Source organism: Cynara cardunculus, assembly GCF_001531365.2.
Source record: "Cynara cardunculus var. scolymus isolate 2C chromosome LG 15, CcrdV1, whole genome shotgun sequence".
NCBI classification, from domain to species: domain Eukaryota; kingdom Viridiplantae; phylum Streptophyta; class Magnoliopsida; order Asterales; family Asteraceae; genus Cynara; species Cynara cardunculus.
This window is the reverse complement of record NC_037542.1, coordinates 18879847-18894870: the sequence shown is the minus strand read 5'-3', so window position 1 is coordinate 18894870 and position 15024 is coordinate 18879847. Positions and strand designations below refer to the sequence as shown.

Sequence of the window (15024 nt, the reverse complement as noted above, 5' to 3'; positions counted from 1 at the left end):
TGTAATTTAATTTAGGTTCAATAATGAAGTAATTTATATTTAGTTTAATAATATAATTTTCTTATAAAGATAATAATTAATTATTTTGTTAGAACTCAATAATTATCCTAATTATATTTTAGAATGAAATATGTATTCTCTATTTGATTATGTTTATCCGCAGTTAGTTACACGAATTCAAACATGGAGCTTTAGTAAGTTGTATTTATACATAATTTACTTGTAATTTTCAATTTTAAGTAATATGCATCAATATACGTATTTTATGCATAAAAAATGGTTTTTAAGAGTTTTTGTCAAATACTTTATAATACAGTGAGATATTGTAACATCTGGATGTTACAATATGTTATTTCAAATCCACCATATATGTGTCTATGAAATCATTAATCCAAATTATTAAATTTAGGGATATATAAATATGTTTATAAATATTAAAATTTTGTCAAATCATAAAAAAATATAACAGATTTAAAAAAATACTTATCATCAGGGTAAAACTCCTGAGAACATATGTCATTATGACATGTCTAACGCTTCTAATATTATTTGTTGGTCATGAGCATGATTGTAAGTTTTGTTTTCTTCGACATCCATTGGAAATGATATTATAAAATGATGATCCTAGAGTGTGGAAGTATTGTTGCTGTGAAGACCAAAAAGAGTGTTTCAACGCTAGAAATTCCAGATTTGTGAATAAATATTGTGTAAAGAAGTATTGGATGTGTGGCTTACGATATAAACGTCATATTTAATTTACAACATATGTCTATAGAAAATGGAATTTGAACCCATAATTAATACAACTTTCTTATGTATTGATTTCGCAAACCAATGTCTTAAACCACTCGGCCATACAAAACTTGCGCCCTCAATTTCATCGGCAAAATAACCACTCTCTTGAAAGGAATTTTTTTCATTTTAGTTGCAAAGAGTAAACTACAATTTCCGTCCTTATGGTTTGTAATTTCGTCCCAATGGTTTGTAACTTACTGTTGTTTTTGTCTGAATGGTTTATAATTTATTATTGTTTTTCGTTCTTGAAACTAAATCTGTTAAAAATCTATCATTAGAGGAATGGTATCAAACCGAACGTTTTACAAACCATGATAGTCATCTTGTAGTCTCCAAACTGTAGAGACAAAAAATAATATTTTTGACCAACCAGATGAACGAAATTTATAGTTTACTCATTATAAAACTTGGTTCTAACATATTTTTTGAACGTTCATAGCATCTCCAAACAGTTATATTATAATTTTTCTAAAACAAGGCATCAAAAGTTAACATCTCTAAAAAATTACATCAAACTCCAATAACTACTCTATTTAGCAATTATAGCATTTATTATATTATTAAAATATTTTATTCATTTAATAAAATATTATTTATCTCTTCTAAATATTTAATTTCAATACATCTTATATTCGTTGGAAAGAAATAAAATATTACTTCCTTCTCCTATATAAAGTTTTTAGAGATTTCTCTAAATTTAGATATTTTTACACACTCTCTCTTCTTTTTTATACTTTACAGTACCATATAGCATAAATGTTGGAGTACAAATCTCCTTTGAATGGCTAGGCTACTTAGCAGTTGCTGAATGGTTTGATGCAGAATGATTAAGTTGTCATAATGATTAAGAATCTATTTATGATATAGTGAAAAATAAGATTTAATTGTTTGGTAATTGTTCAGAATGAATTTAGGACACTAAATGATTAAGAAAGACCCAAAATACAAAATCATTCAAAAGAATTTAGATTCATTAAAAAATGAACGTTTTCTTATCAAACAAAATTTACCTTTTACCAATTCAGATGTGAGCATTAATTCTTATACTTGGAGCATAAAATTTATTTAGGGAGAGAATGGACCATTAACTTTTATTATTTATTTGTTTCTTTTTCCAACAACAATTTATTGTAATAATCTATTAGGATTCAGGAGAGACAATATGTCACTTAATCTTTATTTTTTAAGAGTTTGTGGAATTTTAAATGAATTAATTATTTAATACTAGAAGGTTACTCGTGCAATGCATTGAAACATATTTTCATTTTAATGTTTTGTTTTGTTTTTCATCCATGTCGATATAATACGATTTTATGTGGTTTTGAGAAAGATAATGTTTTTATTTTTGAATAAAATATAAATTTGAAAATATCATATAAAATTTGCAAAAAATATATTACTATTAGTACAAATTAACTATTTAAAAGTTTTTATTTGTATATATTTTTTAATTCATTTTTTTATTATAATTTAATTTAACGTAACGAAGTAACTTAATTTAGGTTTAATAATATATATTTTTTTAATAAAAATAATAATTAAGTATTCTGTTAGAACTCAATAATTATTCTAATTATATTTTAGATTTTTTATATTTTAAAATGAGATGTATATCATCTATTTGATTATGTTTATCCACAGTTAGTTACACTATTTCAAACATAGAGCTTTAATTGTACTTATGCACAATTTACTTGTAATCTTGAATTTCAAGTAATATGCATCAATAAACAGTACTTCATGCATAAAAAATGGTTTTTAAGAGTTTTTGTCAAATACTTTATAATATAATATAGATATAGTTAATGTCAAAATTTAAAACAGAAAATAGAAACCCGCTGAAACTAAATGTAATGTTTTTGAGTACTTTTAAATTTTTTTTTGAGATTTTAAACTTTTTAACTAATATACTTATTTTAGTTATTATAAGTATTAAAACATTATTACATAAGTAATGAATGAAATATTAAAAATTAAAATTTAAATAAATAAACTTATTGCTTTGCTTGATTGGAAATTGTATTTAAGAATGTTTACCTGTAAAAATCAACATTTTCATTTAAACATTATTTAGCAAACATAAACTAGCTTATAAGTTAACTTTTTTTTTTTGTATACACGTTTGGATGAAAATAAGCTATCTTATTAGCTAGTTTATTGAAACACTAGTAATTGAAGTAGCTTATGAGTAGTTTTTTTTTTTGTTATTTTTTCAATTATATTTCTCATTAATATTAATTATTGTTCATTACTATTGATTATAAATAACTATTAATTCTTAAAAAAATTATAATTACTAATATTAATAAAAAGTTAATTAATAGTATTAATATTAGTTGAAATAACTAATTTTGATTATCTATTAACTGTCAACAATAGAAGAAATGCAACTTCAATCTTAGATAAAATGAAGATTTAAAAATAGATAAAATGAAGATTTGAGGGATTTTTTATTTAATAGATTTTTCAAAACTTTTTTTTTAATTAATCTGGATATCCAACCCGCTATACGAGCTGACTAAGCCCAAGACGACTATTTGCTTTGTAAATAGCCTGGAGTCACCATATTTGAACCTTTGTGGCCAAATGGGATTTTTATTTCTTCTTGGATTTGAACCTGAGACCTCTTGGTACTTTTGACCTTTGGAGCCAAGCTCAAACCAATCAGACACCACCCTTGCGGTTAAGGTAAAATGAATAAATTAGTAGGAAAGATAAGGTAAAATGTATAAATTAGTAGGAAAGATAAGGTAAAATGTTTCAAATTTGAATAATTCGCTAAAAATGATTGCTTAAGAGTGAGAAATGGTATTTAATTATTTTTCACAATATAAGAGTTTTTGAAATTAAATGTTTAAAAAAAATAAATAATATATAAATTTATATATACACACATATATATACATATATAGAGAGAAGGGGGAGTTTCTTCTGTTAATTATTAAGAGGATGTTAACTATACAAACTTTGTGATAGATTCATGTAAAAACCGAAAAAAAATAGGAACATCCTGATAATCATTCATCTAACGATATGTATGTACATATGCATACTTCGTGTGTATAAAGAAAGCTTAGGATGGTTTTTGTCATTTTGTGTGGTAATTGATGTTGTAGGAAGTGTAGCAGGAAAAGTGGAGTAAAATCAAGTCCATGGAAGATTATTTCTGCATGTAATATTCTTGACACTTGTAACAATCGGATGGAAAAGGGGAGGTAAGGTCTAAAGCATTTCTCTCTAAACCTCTAATTTCTTGCTGAGGAAGGATGATCCGGATTCATGGCATCAATTCTCTCTCTTTATGTGTGGACCAAATCTACCTCTACTAAATTCATCACCATTCCCTTCATCTTTTCTGATGACTTCAAGTCCAATAACACCAAACAAAACCACAAATCACAGAATCCACCCTCCCTTCAGGTTTCATCTTTTCTACATTTCCATTTACTTTCATCTTTCCCTCTGCAAATATTCCCTACCTTCTTCAATAGCCTCATAATAAACGAAAAAGATGGTGTTTTGCCGGAAGATTGTTAGTTTTTCATGAAACAAGCTGCTGTAAATAGAGCCATGTTACTGGGGTTCTTTTAGAATGGCCAAGGAACATGTTGGATCACCAAAATATCACCAGCTGGAATCAAGAAAGAATCATGCCACATGGATCCTGTCTGTTAGTGGACTTTGCATCTTGTTCTATGCATTAGGAGCTTGGCAAAGTAGTATCGCCCCAACAACCCAAACTGACATCACCAATAGAGTTGGATGTGAAAATGGACCTAATGAAGCTATTCATTCATTCTCATCATCATCGTCGTCATTGCCATCACCATCATCATCGCCCGTGTTCTTGGATTTCGAAAGTCACCATCACTTGGTAGATGAAGAAGATTCACAAGAACTGCAAGAGTTTCCAACATGCAATATGTCCTACAGTGAATACACTCCATGCCATGAAAGAGAAAGGGGAAGGAAATTCGATAGAAATATGATGAAGTTTAGAGAGAGACATTGTCCAAACAAGGAGGAGCTCCTGCGTTGCCTTATACCTGCACCACCAAAGTACAAGCTACCCTTCAAATGGCCAAAGAGTAGAGACTATGCATGGTTTGATAACATTCCTCACAAAGAGCTTAGCATTGAGAAAGGTCATCAGAATTGGATTAAAGTTGAAGGTGACCGCTTTAGATTTCCAGGAGGCGGTACTATGTTTGCTCGTGGAGCTGATGCTTACATCAATGATATCAACGAACTCATCCCTCTTACTAATGGAAGCATTCGGACTGCACTTGATACAGGGTGTGGAGTAAGTATTGTATATATAGCTTTTGGCTTATGTATGTCATTCTTCTATTTTTTCCCACTAACAAAATAGGCTTAATAGAACATCAAATATGTTTAAATGTATAATGTATTAATAAATGTTGTATTAGATACATATATATATATATATATATTTGACGTCTTATAAAGCCGATTTAGTTGTAGTAAGCCCTTAGATTGAAGTTAAGAAGTAAAAATCTTGATGAATGTTGGGATGAAGAGTATAATTTTTTTTTGTGTTATCAAGGTTGCAAGTTGGGGTGCATACTTGCTCAAGAGGGACATAATAGCAATGTCTTTTGCTCCTAAGGACACACATGAAGCTCAAGTATGGTTCGCGTTGGAGCGTGGAATTCCCGCTATAATTGGCATTATGGGATCACAACGACTTCCTTACCCAGCAAGAGCATTCGACATGGCTCATTGTTCACGATGCCTAATTCCATGGAGTAAATATGGTAATTAAGGTTTTACAAAGCATTAGCATATCAGCTATAAAACTTGAAAAATCGTATCCTGTTTCTATATGCTAATGAATTAATTAGTTTGATTCAATTGTGATTGATGTGCAGATGGACTATATCTAATTGAAGTGGATAGAGTTCTAAGGCCTGGTGGATACTGGATACTTTCTGGACCTCCTATTCACTGGAAGAAGTCCTGGAAAGGTTGGGATAGAACTCAAGAGGATTTGAAACATGAACAAGATGGTATTGAGGATGTTGCCAAACGTCTTTGTTGGAAAAAAGTGATAGAAAAGGGCAGTCTTGCTGTGTGGCAAAAACCAATCAACCATATCGATTGCATCAAAAGTAGAAAGGCTCATCACAAGCCACATATGTGCAAATCAGGCTATGCCGATGAATCTTGGTACTTCTAGTTTCATTTCCTCACTACATTTATGCATAATGTGCAAACTATGACAAATCGGTTTTATAAGACTCCAAATATATGTCTCAATGTCCTGATAAACACTTTACTGTAACACCTTTGAATATGATGCACAATTGTTTGGTTTTATAGTCATAAGTATTACAAACCAATCTATAGAACATTTAGATACATTTGGCATTCTATAAAGCGGATTTTGTTGTAGTGGCATGTGATCTGGAAGTTATAACATCATCACAATATATTTATAATGATATTTGGTGTGTATTGAATGGATTAAGGTATAAAGAACTAGAAAGTTGCATTACACCCATGCCGGAGATAAGCAGCTCGGATGAAGTCTCAGGTGGAGCTCTAGAAAAATGGCCAGAACGTGCATATGCTGTCCCCCCTAGAATCAGCAGCAACTCAGTAGCGGGCATCACACTGGAGAAGTTCCAAGAGGATGCCAAACTTTGGAAGGAGCGAGTGACACATTATAAAACCATCGTTACCTCTTTACCTCAAGGAAGATATCGTAATATAATGGACATGAATGCTTATCTTGGTGGATTTGCAGCAGCTTTGATGAAATATCCTGTGTGGGTAATGAACGTCGTTCCTGCCAATTCACAACCCGACACTTTAGGGATAGTTTATGAAAGAGGATTCATTGGGGTTTATCATGATTGGTGTGAAGCATTCTCGACTTATCCACGAACATACGATTTCATCCATGCAGGTGGTGTTTTCAGCATGTATCAAGATCGGTACAAGAGTTGTCTTTTTGCGTGTTTTTTGAATTCATTATGAATAATTTTAAGGTGGCCATGTCTTTAATGGTTAGAATACTTGTTTTTAAAGGTGCGACGCCATAGATATTCTATTGGAAATGGATAGAATCTTGCGGCCAGAAGGGACTGTTATATTCAGAGATGAGGTGGAAGTAATCGAAAAGATTAAAAGTACAGCAGAACATATGAAATGGAACACCAAGATCATTGACCATGAAAGTGGAGCATTCGGCAAGGACAAAGTCCTAGTTGCTGTCAAGAGTTACTGGACGAGTGAAGCTAAAGAGGAGGAAGATGACATTGAATCTAACTAATGTTGCAAGTGAAATTTTTTCTTGCTGCTCTTTGGCTTGTAACATTTTCAAGATCAAGCTTCAAAGTAAGGTTATGATCATTGATGATCAAATGAAATGGAGGCACCATTGGTACTAGGAATTTATACAGCTTCAGGATGAATATGTGAATCGATGTATTATTTGGTTTCTGAACTGGGCACTTAACAATGATAGCTGATTATGGATCTTGAATGAGAGGTTTGAAGTCTAGTTTGGAAGGATTCTGGTTTCTTCATCGGCTACTGTAACTTTTTCTGATGGATTTTTGTAGCTAGGAAGTGTAATGCAACTTACTTTTAATCTAGTATTTTGACTATTTTCTAGTTGTGATTAGATTCTTTGTCTAGAAAAAGGAGAAAGAAAAGGAAGCATTAGATGAGAGGAGCATAAGGAAAACCTCAGGAATTACACTTTGCAAGGCTTGTTCGAACAAGTTTCGAACCTGAAACACATAGAACTGAATCACCATCATCTTCTTGGTTACAGTTACAAGAACGTGAGTAAGAAGAAGAATCTTTCTTCGCCATCACCAATGCTTGCCCTTGTCTTCTTTCATAAAAAGGATTAGGGCCCCTTTTGTTTCCTTCTACTTGTTGATCGATCGATTGAGGGACTTTTGTATTTAAGAATTTGGTTCTTCTGCTTTTAATTGAACTGGATAAACTCTGGTTGTTCTTGGAATGGTAGAATTTCCTTGCCTAAGGAATTTGAATTTCAAAATCCCAACAACAATAGAATCCAATGGAAGAGATCGTTCGAATCAGTAACAACAACAAACAATGTCTGCAATTATGTGTTGGAAGAGATCGTTTTTTAAAGACCTTCCAACGTCGCCGAATTCTGTATCTCCTCTTGCTACCAAGAAACTTCGTTTTCTCCGTTTTAGGGTTAAAAAGGTAATTTGGATTTTAAGGCGGATAAGTTGTTTTTGATAAGTTATTGATAAATTAGAATATAGTAACTTATCAAAAACTCTTTATTACCGGATTGATACCGGTACAAACATAATTATTTACCCTCATCCAAAAGCTAAAAACGTTACCGATACCACACAACACTAAGTCAATAAGTACTTTAAATAAGTAATCTCAAACACTCGGAGACCACTAAATTAAAATATTTTCTTTACTGTTCATGAATATGTGGATTATTTGACACATGTTCCACCATTTTTTCAATTTGTGTTATGTGGAGGTGTCCTCTTTAAATTTTTTCTTGGTGGCATAGCAAAACCTAGCCTTATTCTGCATCAATTTCATCATTTTCCTTCTTGATAACTGTGTACGAGTTTAGACCCAGTTCGTGTTCATCAAACCATTTCTGTAAATTAAATCCTCTTCCATCAAAACCTGATCCGCAAAGAGGAACCAGAGACATGGGAGCCCTACCTGTGGTTTATACATTGGGATTCACCTCTAATCATTTCGGATCTCATGGCAACAGGCTGAGCGACGTCCGAAGAACTGTAAATACTTGTGTAACAATGTCTCCGGCAGCCAAGATTGAATCAACTTTTACCGGTGGCTGCAAGATTCGACAGAGGTTGAGGAGGTTATCTTCGTTCCCATCAAGTTCAAGATCCTTCACTAGCCATCTCTGCAAGTCTCAACTCGTTCAAGATTTTGCCCCTGCAGCTTCTGCAGGCTACGCTGTTCTTCTCCTTGGCGGCGGCCTATTTGCCTGTTAGTTCTTTAAATTGCTGCCAATTTGTTGAATCTACTATCTTCCCTTACTATGAAAATAGTTATTAAACCCTAAATCTTGAATCTTTTTGGTTTGATTTCATGTTTTGCAAGCAGATAACAAATCAGGAAGCAAAGGGTCGCTTTTTGGCGGACTTACGGGGGCAACTCTTATGTCTGTTGTAAGTGTTGCCTTGTTTATGTTTTTCCATTCATTTGCATCACGCAATGTTAAACATTAGTTTTAGTTTTCATCAAGTCTGGAATGGATAAAGCTGATTGTCTGAATTAATTTGGGAGGGTTTTTTTCATAGACGAAAGGAGCTTGAGGGTCTGTTTGGAAAAGAAAACTTGGGTTTCTGCGTAAAGCTCCCTTTAAAAGCTTACAGACACGCCACTTTCTATACAAGTTATGTATAGTTGGCCGAATAAGGTGTGAGTCTCATTAAGCTTGTTAAGCTATTGACAAACAGACCCTAAGTACTATATAGATGTTGTTTGTGTGGATTAATTTGTCTGTATAGATTAAGAAATGTTTTATATGGGAGGGTATTTTCATAAATGGAAGTAGCTTGTTTTTTAATTGGGAGGGACAAGTGTGGAAAAAACATGGTTTTCTACATAAAGCTTCCCTCTAAAAGCTTATTGAATAAGCCACATTCTATATTATTAAGCCACTACCAAATAGACATATATAACTGACTGAATAAGTTGCGAGTTCATTAAACTGCTAACAAATAGGCCTCTAAGATGTGTATAACTACTAAATTCCAATTTGCCATCTATGCTTTAGCTACTATAATAAAGAATTACACCTAGATTTTTATGTTGTGAGAATATATGCAACTTATTAGATTACTGTCAAAAAAGCGTTTATGGAGACAAGATAGGCTCTAACATATACATATGTTCCAAGATTTAATCGAGGTGAGACTCTAACACGCCCGTCCAATTGAGGCTAGATGGGTACCGAATATCCTAGTGTGTCGAGAGGGGTCTAGACGAGTATAGATTGCCCTAGAGTGTTGAGTTCCTAAAAGTGGTAGACTATGACTCTGATACCATGTGAGTACATGGAACCTGTTACTTTCCAAAAGAGCCCTTTAAGTAGAGAAGACAGGTTCTAACATATATAGAGGATAAATGGTCCAAGTCAAGCAGATATGAGAATCTAATATATGTCATGATAGAAAGGTTTAGCAATATTCTTCCGTTAATAATTACCATTTATAAATCGGTACTTTACTGGAAGCTCGTGATTATGTGAGATATATGGTTTTCACTGGCAGGCCTACTATCTTATGCAAACACCTGAGACGAAGGAAATTGGCGATGCACTTGCATTTGGAGCTTCTCTTCTTTTTGCCTCTATATTCGGTATGAATATGGATTTCTATCCTCTTGCATTCTAAGATTGTTCAAGTAATCATCTTCACAACTTAACGGCTGAAATTCGTTTTGTTTTGCTACTGTTTGCTGCAGGCATTCGTCTTGCAGCCACGCGTAAAGTGATTCCGGCAGGCTTTTTGTTAGGCATTTCAATCAGCTTAATGGCAGTGACCTTTTCAGCTTATTTACAAGATAGGATCTGATGAAAGATAGTTTGCCTTTAGTTTCCTGTTTGTTGTAAGTTGGCACCATTCTTGCTTTTTCATCTTGTATGTTAGTCAATATAAGATCGTTTTCCTTATGATTTGTTTCAACTTGTCCCTTAGGAAATTGTGATTGCCCTCAACATAGAAAATGTGGCTTAGGGCCTGTTTGTTAGCACTTTAATGAGCTTAACGAGGCTCACAACTTATTTGGTCAGCCATACATGACTGTTTGGTAGTGACTTAATGATGTAAAAAATAACCTAGGGGCCGTTTACCAAACGCTTACCCGAGTAAACACTTGCCAAGTAATATTACCTCACTGGATGAATATGGCAAGGACCAAGAATCTTACTCGGTAAAAGCGAGACAAGGACCAAGAGTCTTACCCGGTAATTGAGGGCGACGACTCTTACCATGGTAAGCGTTTACCGGGTAAATTATTGCATATGATATCGTTTTGATGGACTAAAATTTTACCCGGTAAGTAAATAATAGTGTTAAATTTTACCGGTAAGCATTTACCGGATAAGTGTTTGGTAAACGGCCCCTTATTCGATAAGCTTATAGGGGGAGCTTTATGCAGAAAGACAAGTTTTTTTCCAAACTTGTCCCCCCTATTAAAAAACTTGCCCCTTTCATCTAAGAAAAACACACCCCTTCCATCAATGAAAAAACACATCCAAACAAAAACCTTCTGAATCTATACAGACAGATTAATCCATACAAATAACTTTATCCATACATGGCTTAATGAAAAACCAACCAAACAGCCTTTGTACTTTTGAAGATCATATCCCAAAGGCTATAATTGAAAGGGACACAATGATTTATGTTTTGTTCAACAGGACACCTATTTTGGTGGTACAAAAAAGTTTCGTTTTTATCCCACCTTGTTTCATGTCTATGCGAAACGATTTTCTATACTGTCATGTTCTGTCCTATCTTATATTGTATTGGTGTGCAGCCAACAATTACATCATCAATCAAGACACTCAAGATTGGTGAGATAATACCATTTACATTTAGTTTGAAGCTGAATGCTATGGAAGACTGTTTGGCTTGTATTACTGGTCTTTTTGCTTGTTCAGAAATAGATAAAGAAGGGAACAACATGAATGCCAAAGGGTAGCAGGGAAAGACACATGGGGTTTTGAAGATTCTTGTATCTTGCCTCATGTTTCATGCTCTAATCGCTTGTGAATATGCTTTTGTTTATTTGTTTTGCAAGTCTTGTTATGATGCTAATGACACTTGCATAATAATTGTATTAAAAGCACAAGCTTGTTTAGTGGTAGATGGAATCATTACCAGAAACAATCATTTCACATGAGTGGTGGAGCCTGGATTGATGCCATAAATAATTAAATTTGATTCTCAGATGCAAACTAGAATTTCCCAACTACATATGTTTACCTAGGGACTGAACGTGTTACCTGAACACATTATTATTTCTGTTTATTGGGTCGGTATGTATTTTCTTACCCACGTAACATATCTTACCTAATTAACGTTTATCCAATTTGTTTTGGTAAATGATCCTTCGTCTTAGACATAAGAAGTATAAGGGATGTTTGCAACTTACGATGGTATTTGTACAAATTGTTTGGATGTGGGGGGTAGGCAGAATATCGATATCATACCGAAAAGGATTGGGTTTATAATGCATATATTGTGGGTAATGTTATCGAAAGAAAGATGGTTGACAAGACTAATGAAAAGAGGAAGAAAACAACAAATCTTGTAAGAGCCATTATTGGAAGTCATGATCGCGGTCTGGGTTGGTGGGTCGGGTCGGATTTGAATAGTGGCACAACGACCCAGTACCAATATTCGTAACCAAGAGCAGGTGAACGGAAGGAGTGATGAAGTCAAAACTTCCCGACAGAGTGTGATAGTGGTGGGGACGTTTATTTAGTTTGGAGAGGAAAATGAAATATGACCATTAGTTTAAAGGGAATATGATGATTTGTTGAAGTGGGAAGAAAGTGTCAAAAACAAATTTAATCATGAATTGTGTCCATCATAATTAAATGCATGCATTTTCTAGTTTTTATTTGTTATTGATGTTCATTTTCTATAATGTGAACATATATTTTAAAAATTATATACTGTTACAGAAAAATTTAGATGACATTTGATTCGTTGAAATCTGAAATAATGTAAAGAATTGGTATGGGTCAGTTTCATTGACCAAATTCTATTCATTTAGTACGGAATTCCAATTCCACATATAATGGAATTTAAATTCCTTGGATTCTTGTACAGAATTCAAATTTTCGTTTCATCCAATTATTTAAGAAAGACTATTTTGTTCTTATATCGTCACTACTACAACACTGTTGTTGCCATCACCATTATACCTGTTGTCGCCACCATATAAGCTAAGCAATAAAATATGAAAATATCATAAAAGGGTATTTTAGTAATTCGTTACTACTTTATTATAATTATGAAATTATATTAACCATTTCAATAAATTCCATCTAATATGGTTTACTGTAAAGAGTTGTATTTAATTTGAATTAAAAAGATAATAAAAATGTTTTTTAATCCAATAAAAAAAAAAACGTTGATAATAGGCAGGCAGCATCAGCTGTGAGACAGTCCAAGGTAACTGGCTGTGACATGAGCATTTGCTTTTTGAAGGTGAAATTGATGGCCTGTGAAGAGTTGACCTTCTCGTTTGTCCTCTCCTTTCCCTTTGTGAAATATGACCCACATACACTCCCAACTCCCTTCTCGTTCGACTCCATTACAGTAGCAGGTTTCAGCTTCTTCCTTATATAAACTCTCCATTCTCACTATATACATGTTCATCTTCAACCTCGATCTTCCTTCTTCATAGAAACCACTGTAACTTTGTTCCTTCATTCGTCTCTTCGTATGATTATAGTTCTGCAACTTTATCTTTCTCTTCCTTAATTGAACTTCTATAAAAACCTTCCAAGTATGTAACTTCGAACAATCCATCTATTATTTTCGGTAAAAAAAACCAAAAAGATTTGAAAAAAAAGAGATCTTGCTTCGATCTGGATCGAGTTAAGACGATTGTGTAGAAATACCTTTATAAAAATCGACAAATTATGTAAGGTATTTGCCACTGATCTTTAGATCCTATCTGAAAAAACCCAAAAAAAATTGTTCTTTATTTATTTAGTCGGTAGCATAGGTAATTTGGGAGTGAAGAGGGAATCGAAGTTGTTGGAAATGGAAGGTGGGGATGGGTCAACGCCACCAGTATCAGCGCCGGCAACGCCTGGAACTCCCGGAGCTCCGTTGTTCACATCTCTGCGAGTGGACTCCTTGTCGTATGACCGCAAGTCAATGCCCCGTTGCAAGTGTCTGCCTGTTGACGCCCCATCATGGGGTGCCCCTCATACCTGCTTCACCGATTTTCCTGCCCCCGATATCTCTCTCACCCGAAAGGTACTCCACATTCTTATAGATAATCTTTATGCTTTTCTGGTTACTTAAAAAACTCCCCTGTGCCAATTATCAAAACATCTTGAAGCTAATTTTTCAACTTCTTATCGATGATTGTATAGTTCAGTGTCGAACCAATGTAATTGTAGAGTTAAATTTTGATTGTGGTGGTGGGATATGCAGTTGGGGGCAGAATTTGTGGGAACGTTTATATTGATATTCGCGGCAACGGCAGGACCGATAGTGAACGAAAAGTACACAGGATCGGAGTCGCTGCTAGGAAATGCAGCATGTGCAGGGCTGGCGGTGATGATAATAATACTGTCGACGGGTCATATCTCGGGAGCCCATTTGAACCCATCGCTAACCATCGCATTTGCAGCACTGCGTCATTTTCCATGGGCACAGGTCCCTGCTTATATCTTAGCACAAGTATCGGCCTCCATTTGTGCTTCTTTTGCTCTCAAGGGTGTCTTCCACCCTTTTATGTCTGGTGGTGTGACTGTTCCTTCTGTTAGCACTGGCCAAGCTTTTGCTCTTGAGTTCCTCATAACCTTCAATCTCCTGTTTGTTGTCACAGCTGTTGCTACCGATACTCGTGCTGTACGTATACACATTCTTTGTTTGATCCCTCATGAATATGTTCATAATGTATCTAATTGGTAAATGTGTGTATATATGTATGTATTCAGGTGGGAGAATTGGCTGGTATAGCAGTTGGTGCTACTGTTTTGCTCAACATTCTTGTTGCTGGGTAAGTGTTCATTGGACTTTCTTCTTGCTTGTTAGATTTGAAACGCCATGTACTTGATGATTCTTGTTTGTATTGTAGGAAATCAAGTGGTGCTTCGATGAATCCGGTGCGAACTCTAGGTCCGGCGGTTGCAGCAGGGAACTACACGGTGATATGGGTATACTTATTGGCACCGACACTTGGAGCACTTGCCGGAGCTGCGGTCTACACATTGGTGAAACTTCCGGCGGTGGACGGAGATCAACCACGAAGCTTCCGTCGTTAGGTACTGGATATTGGCATGCAGGGTATATAGTAGCTGCCTCCTTATCTTTATGTGGTTATACGATCGAATAAAAGTGGGGTGCGAATGTGAGGTGGTTGTTATGTGTTACATATGGTGTTGGTTGCTTAATTATTGTAATTAAAGAATTAATGCATGGAGATATTATATATAAAACATGTATGTTTGTGATA

The 15024-nt window shown here is 34.2% G+C and overlaps 3 protein-coding genes across 3 annotated transcripts; all 3 read left to right on the top strand.

Moving 5' to 3' along the window:
* Nucleotides 1-4387: 4387 nt before the first annotated feature.
* On the top strand, nucleotides 4388-7093 carry LOC112528650 (probable methyltransferase PMT18). Its single transcript, XM_025139671.1, has 5 exons — nucleotides 4388-5098; nucleotides 5363-5573; nucleotides 5688-5985; nucleotides 6288-6755; nucleotides 6850-7093. Exons 1-5 carry the CDS (start codon nucleotides 4388-4390, stop codon nucleotides 7091-7093), a joined length of 1932 nt encoding a protein of 643 aa, XP_024995439.1.
* A 1242-nt stretch (nucleotides 7094-8335) lies between these two features.
* Nucleotides 8336-10486, top strand: LOC112527797 (protein FATTY ACID EXPORT 4, chloroplastic). Its single transcript, XM_025138604.1, has 4 exons — nucleotides 8336-8796; nucleotides 8914-8978; nucleotides 10086-10173; nucleotides 10279-10486. Exons 1-4 carry the CDS (start codon nucleotides 8490-8492, stop codon nucleotides 10386-10388), a joined length of 570 nt encoding a protein of 189 aa, XP_024994372.1. The 5' UTR covers nucleotides 8336-8489; the 3' UTR covers nucleotides 10389-10486.
* A 2565-nt stretch (nucleotides 10487-13051) lies between these two features.
* On the top strand, nucleotides 13052-15024 carry LOC112527803 (probable aquaporin NIP5-1). The gene is made up of 4 exons (XM_025138613.1): nucleotides 13052-13817; nucleotides 13998-14417; nucleotides 14507-14568; nucleotides 14647-15024. The coding sequence occupies exons 1-4, from the start codon at nucleotides 13599-13601 to the stop codon at nucleotides 14831-14833; spliced, it is 888 nt and encodes a 295-aa protein (XP_024994381.1). The 5' UTR covers nucleotides 13052-13598; the 3' UTR covers nucleotides 14834-15024.

Bases quoted from the DNA above. Each gene is read 5' to 3' on its own strand.
- LOC112528650 (XM_025139671.1), top strand. From the start codon at position 4,388: ATGGCCAAGGAACATGTTGGATCACCAAAATATCACCAGCTGGAATCA. The intron at 5,099-5,362 runs GTAAGTATTGTA...TGTGTTATCAAG, and splicing joins CACTTGATACAGGGTGTGGA to GTTGCAAGTTGGGGTGCATA. The intron at 5,574-5,687 runs GTAATTAAGGTT...ATTGATGTGCAG, and splicing joins AATTCCATGGAGTAAATATG to ATGGACTATATCTAATTGAA.
- LOC112527797 (XM_025138604.1), top strand. From the start codon at position 8,490: ATGGGAGCCCTACCTGTGGTTTATACATTGGGATTCACCTCTAATCAT. The intron at 8,797-8,913 runs GTTAGTTCTTTA...TTTTGCAAGCAG, and splicing joins TGGCGGCGGCCTATTTGCCT to ATAACAAATCAGGAAGCAAA. The intron at 8,979-10,085 runs GTAAGTGTTGCC...TTTCACTGGCAG, and splicing joins GGGCAACTCTTATGTCTGTT to GCCTACTATCTTATGCAAAC.
- LOC112527803 (XM_025138613.1), top strand. From the start codon at position 13,599: ATGGAAGGTGGGGATGGGTCAACGCCACCAGTATCAGCGCCGGCAACG. The intron at 13,818-13,997 runs GTACTCCACATT...TGGGATATGCAG, and splicing joins ATATCTCTCTCACCCGAAAG to TTGGGGGCAGAATTTGTGGG. The intron at 14,569-14,646 runs GTAAGTGTTCAT...TTTGTATTGTAG, and splicing joins CTCAACATTCTTGTTGCTGG to GAAATCAAGTGGTGCTTCGA.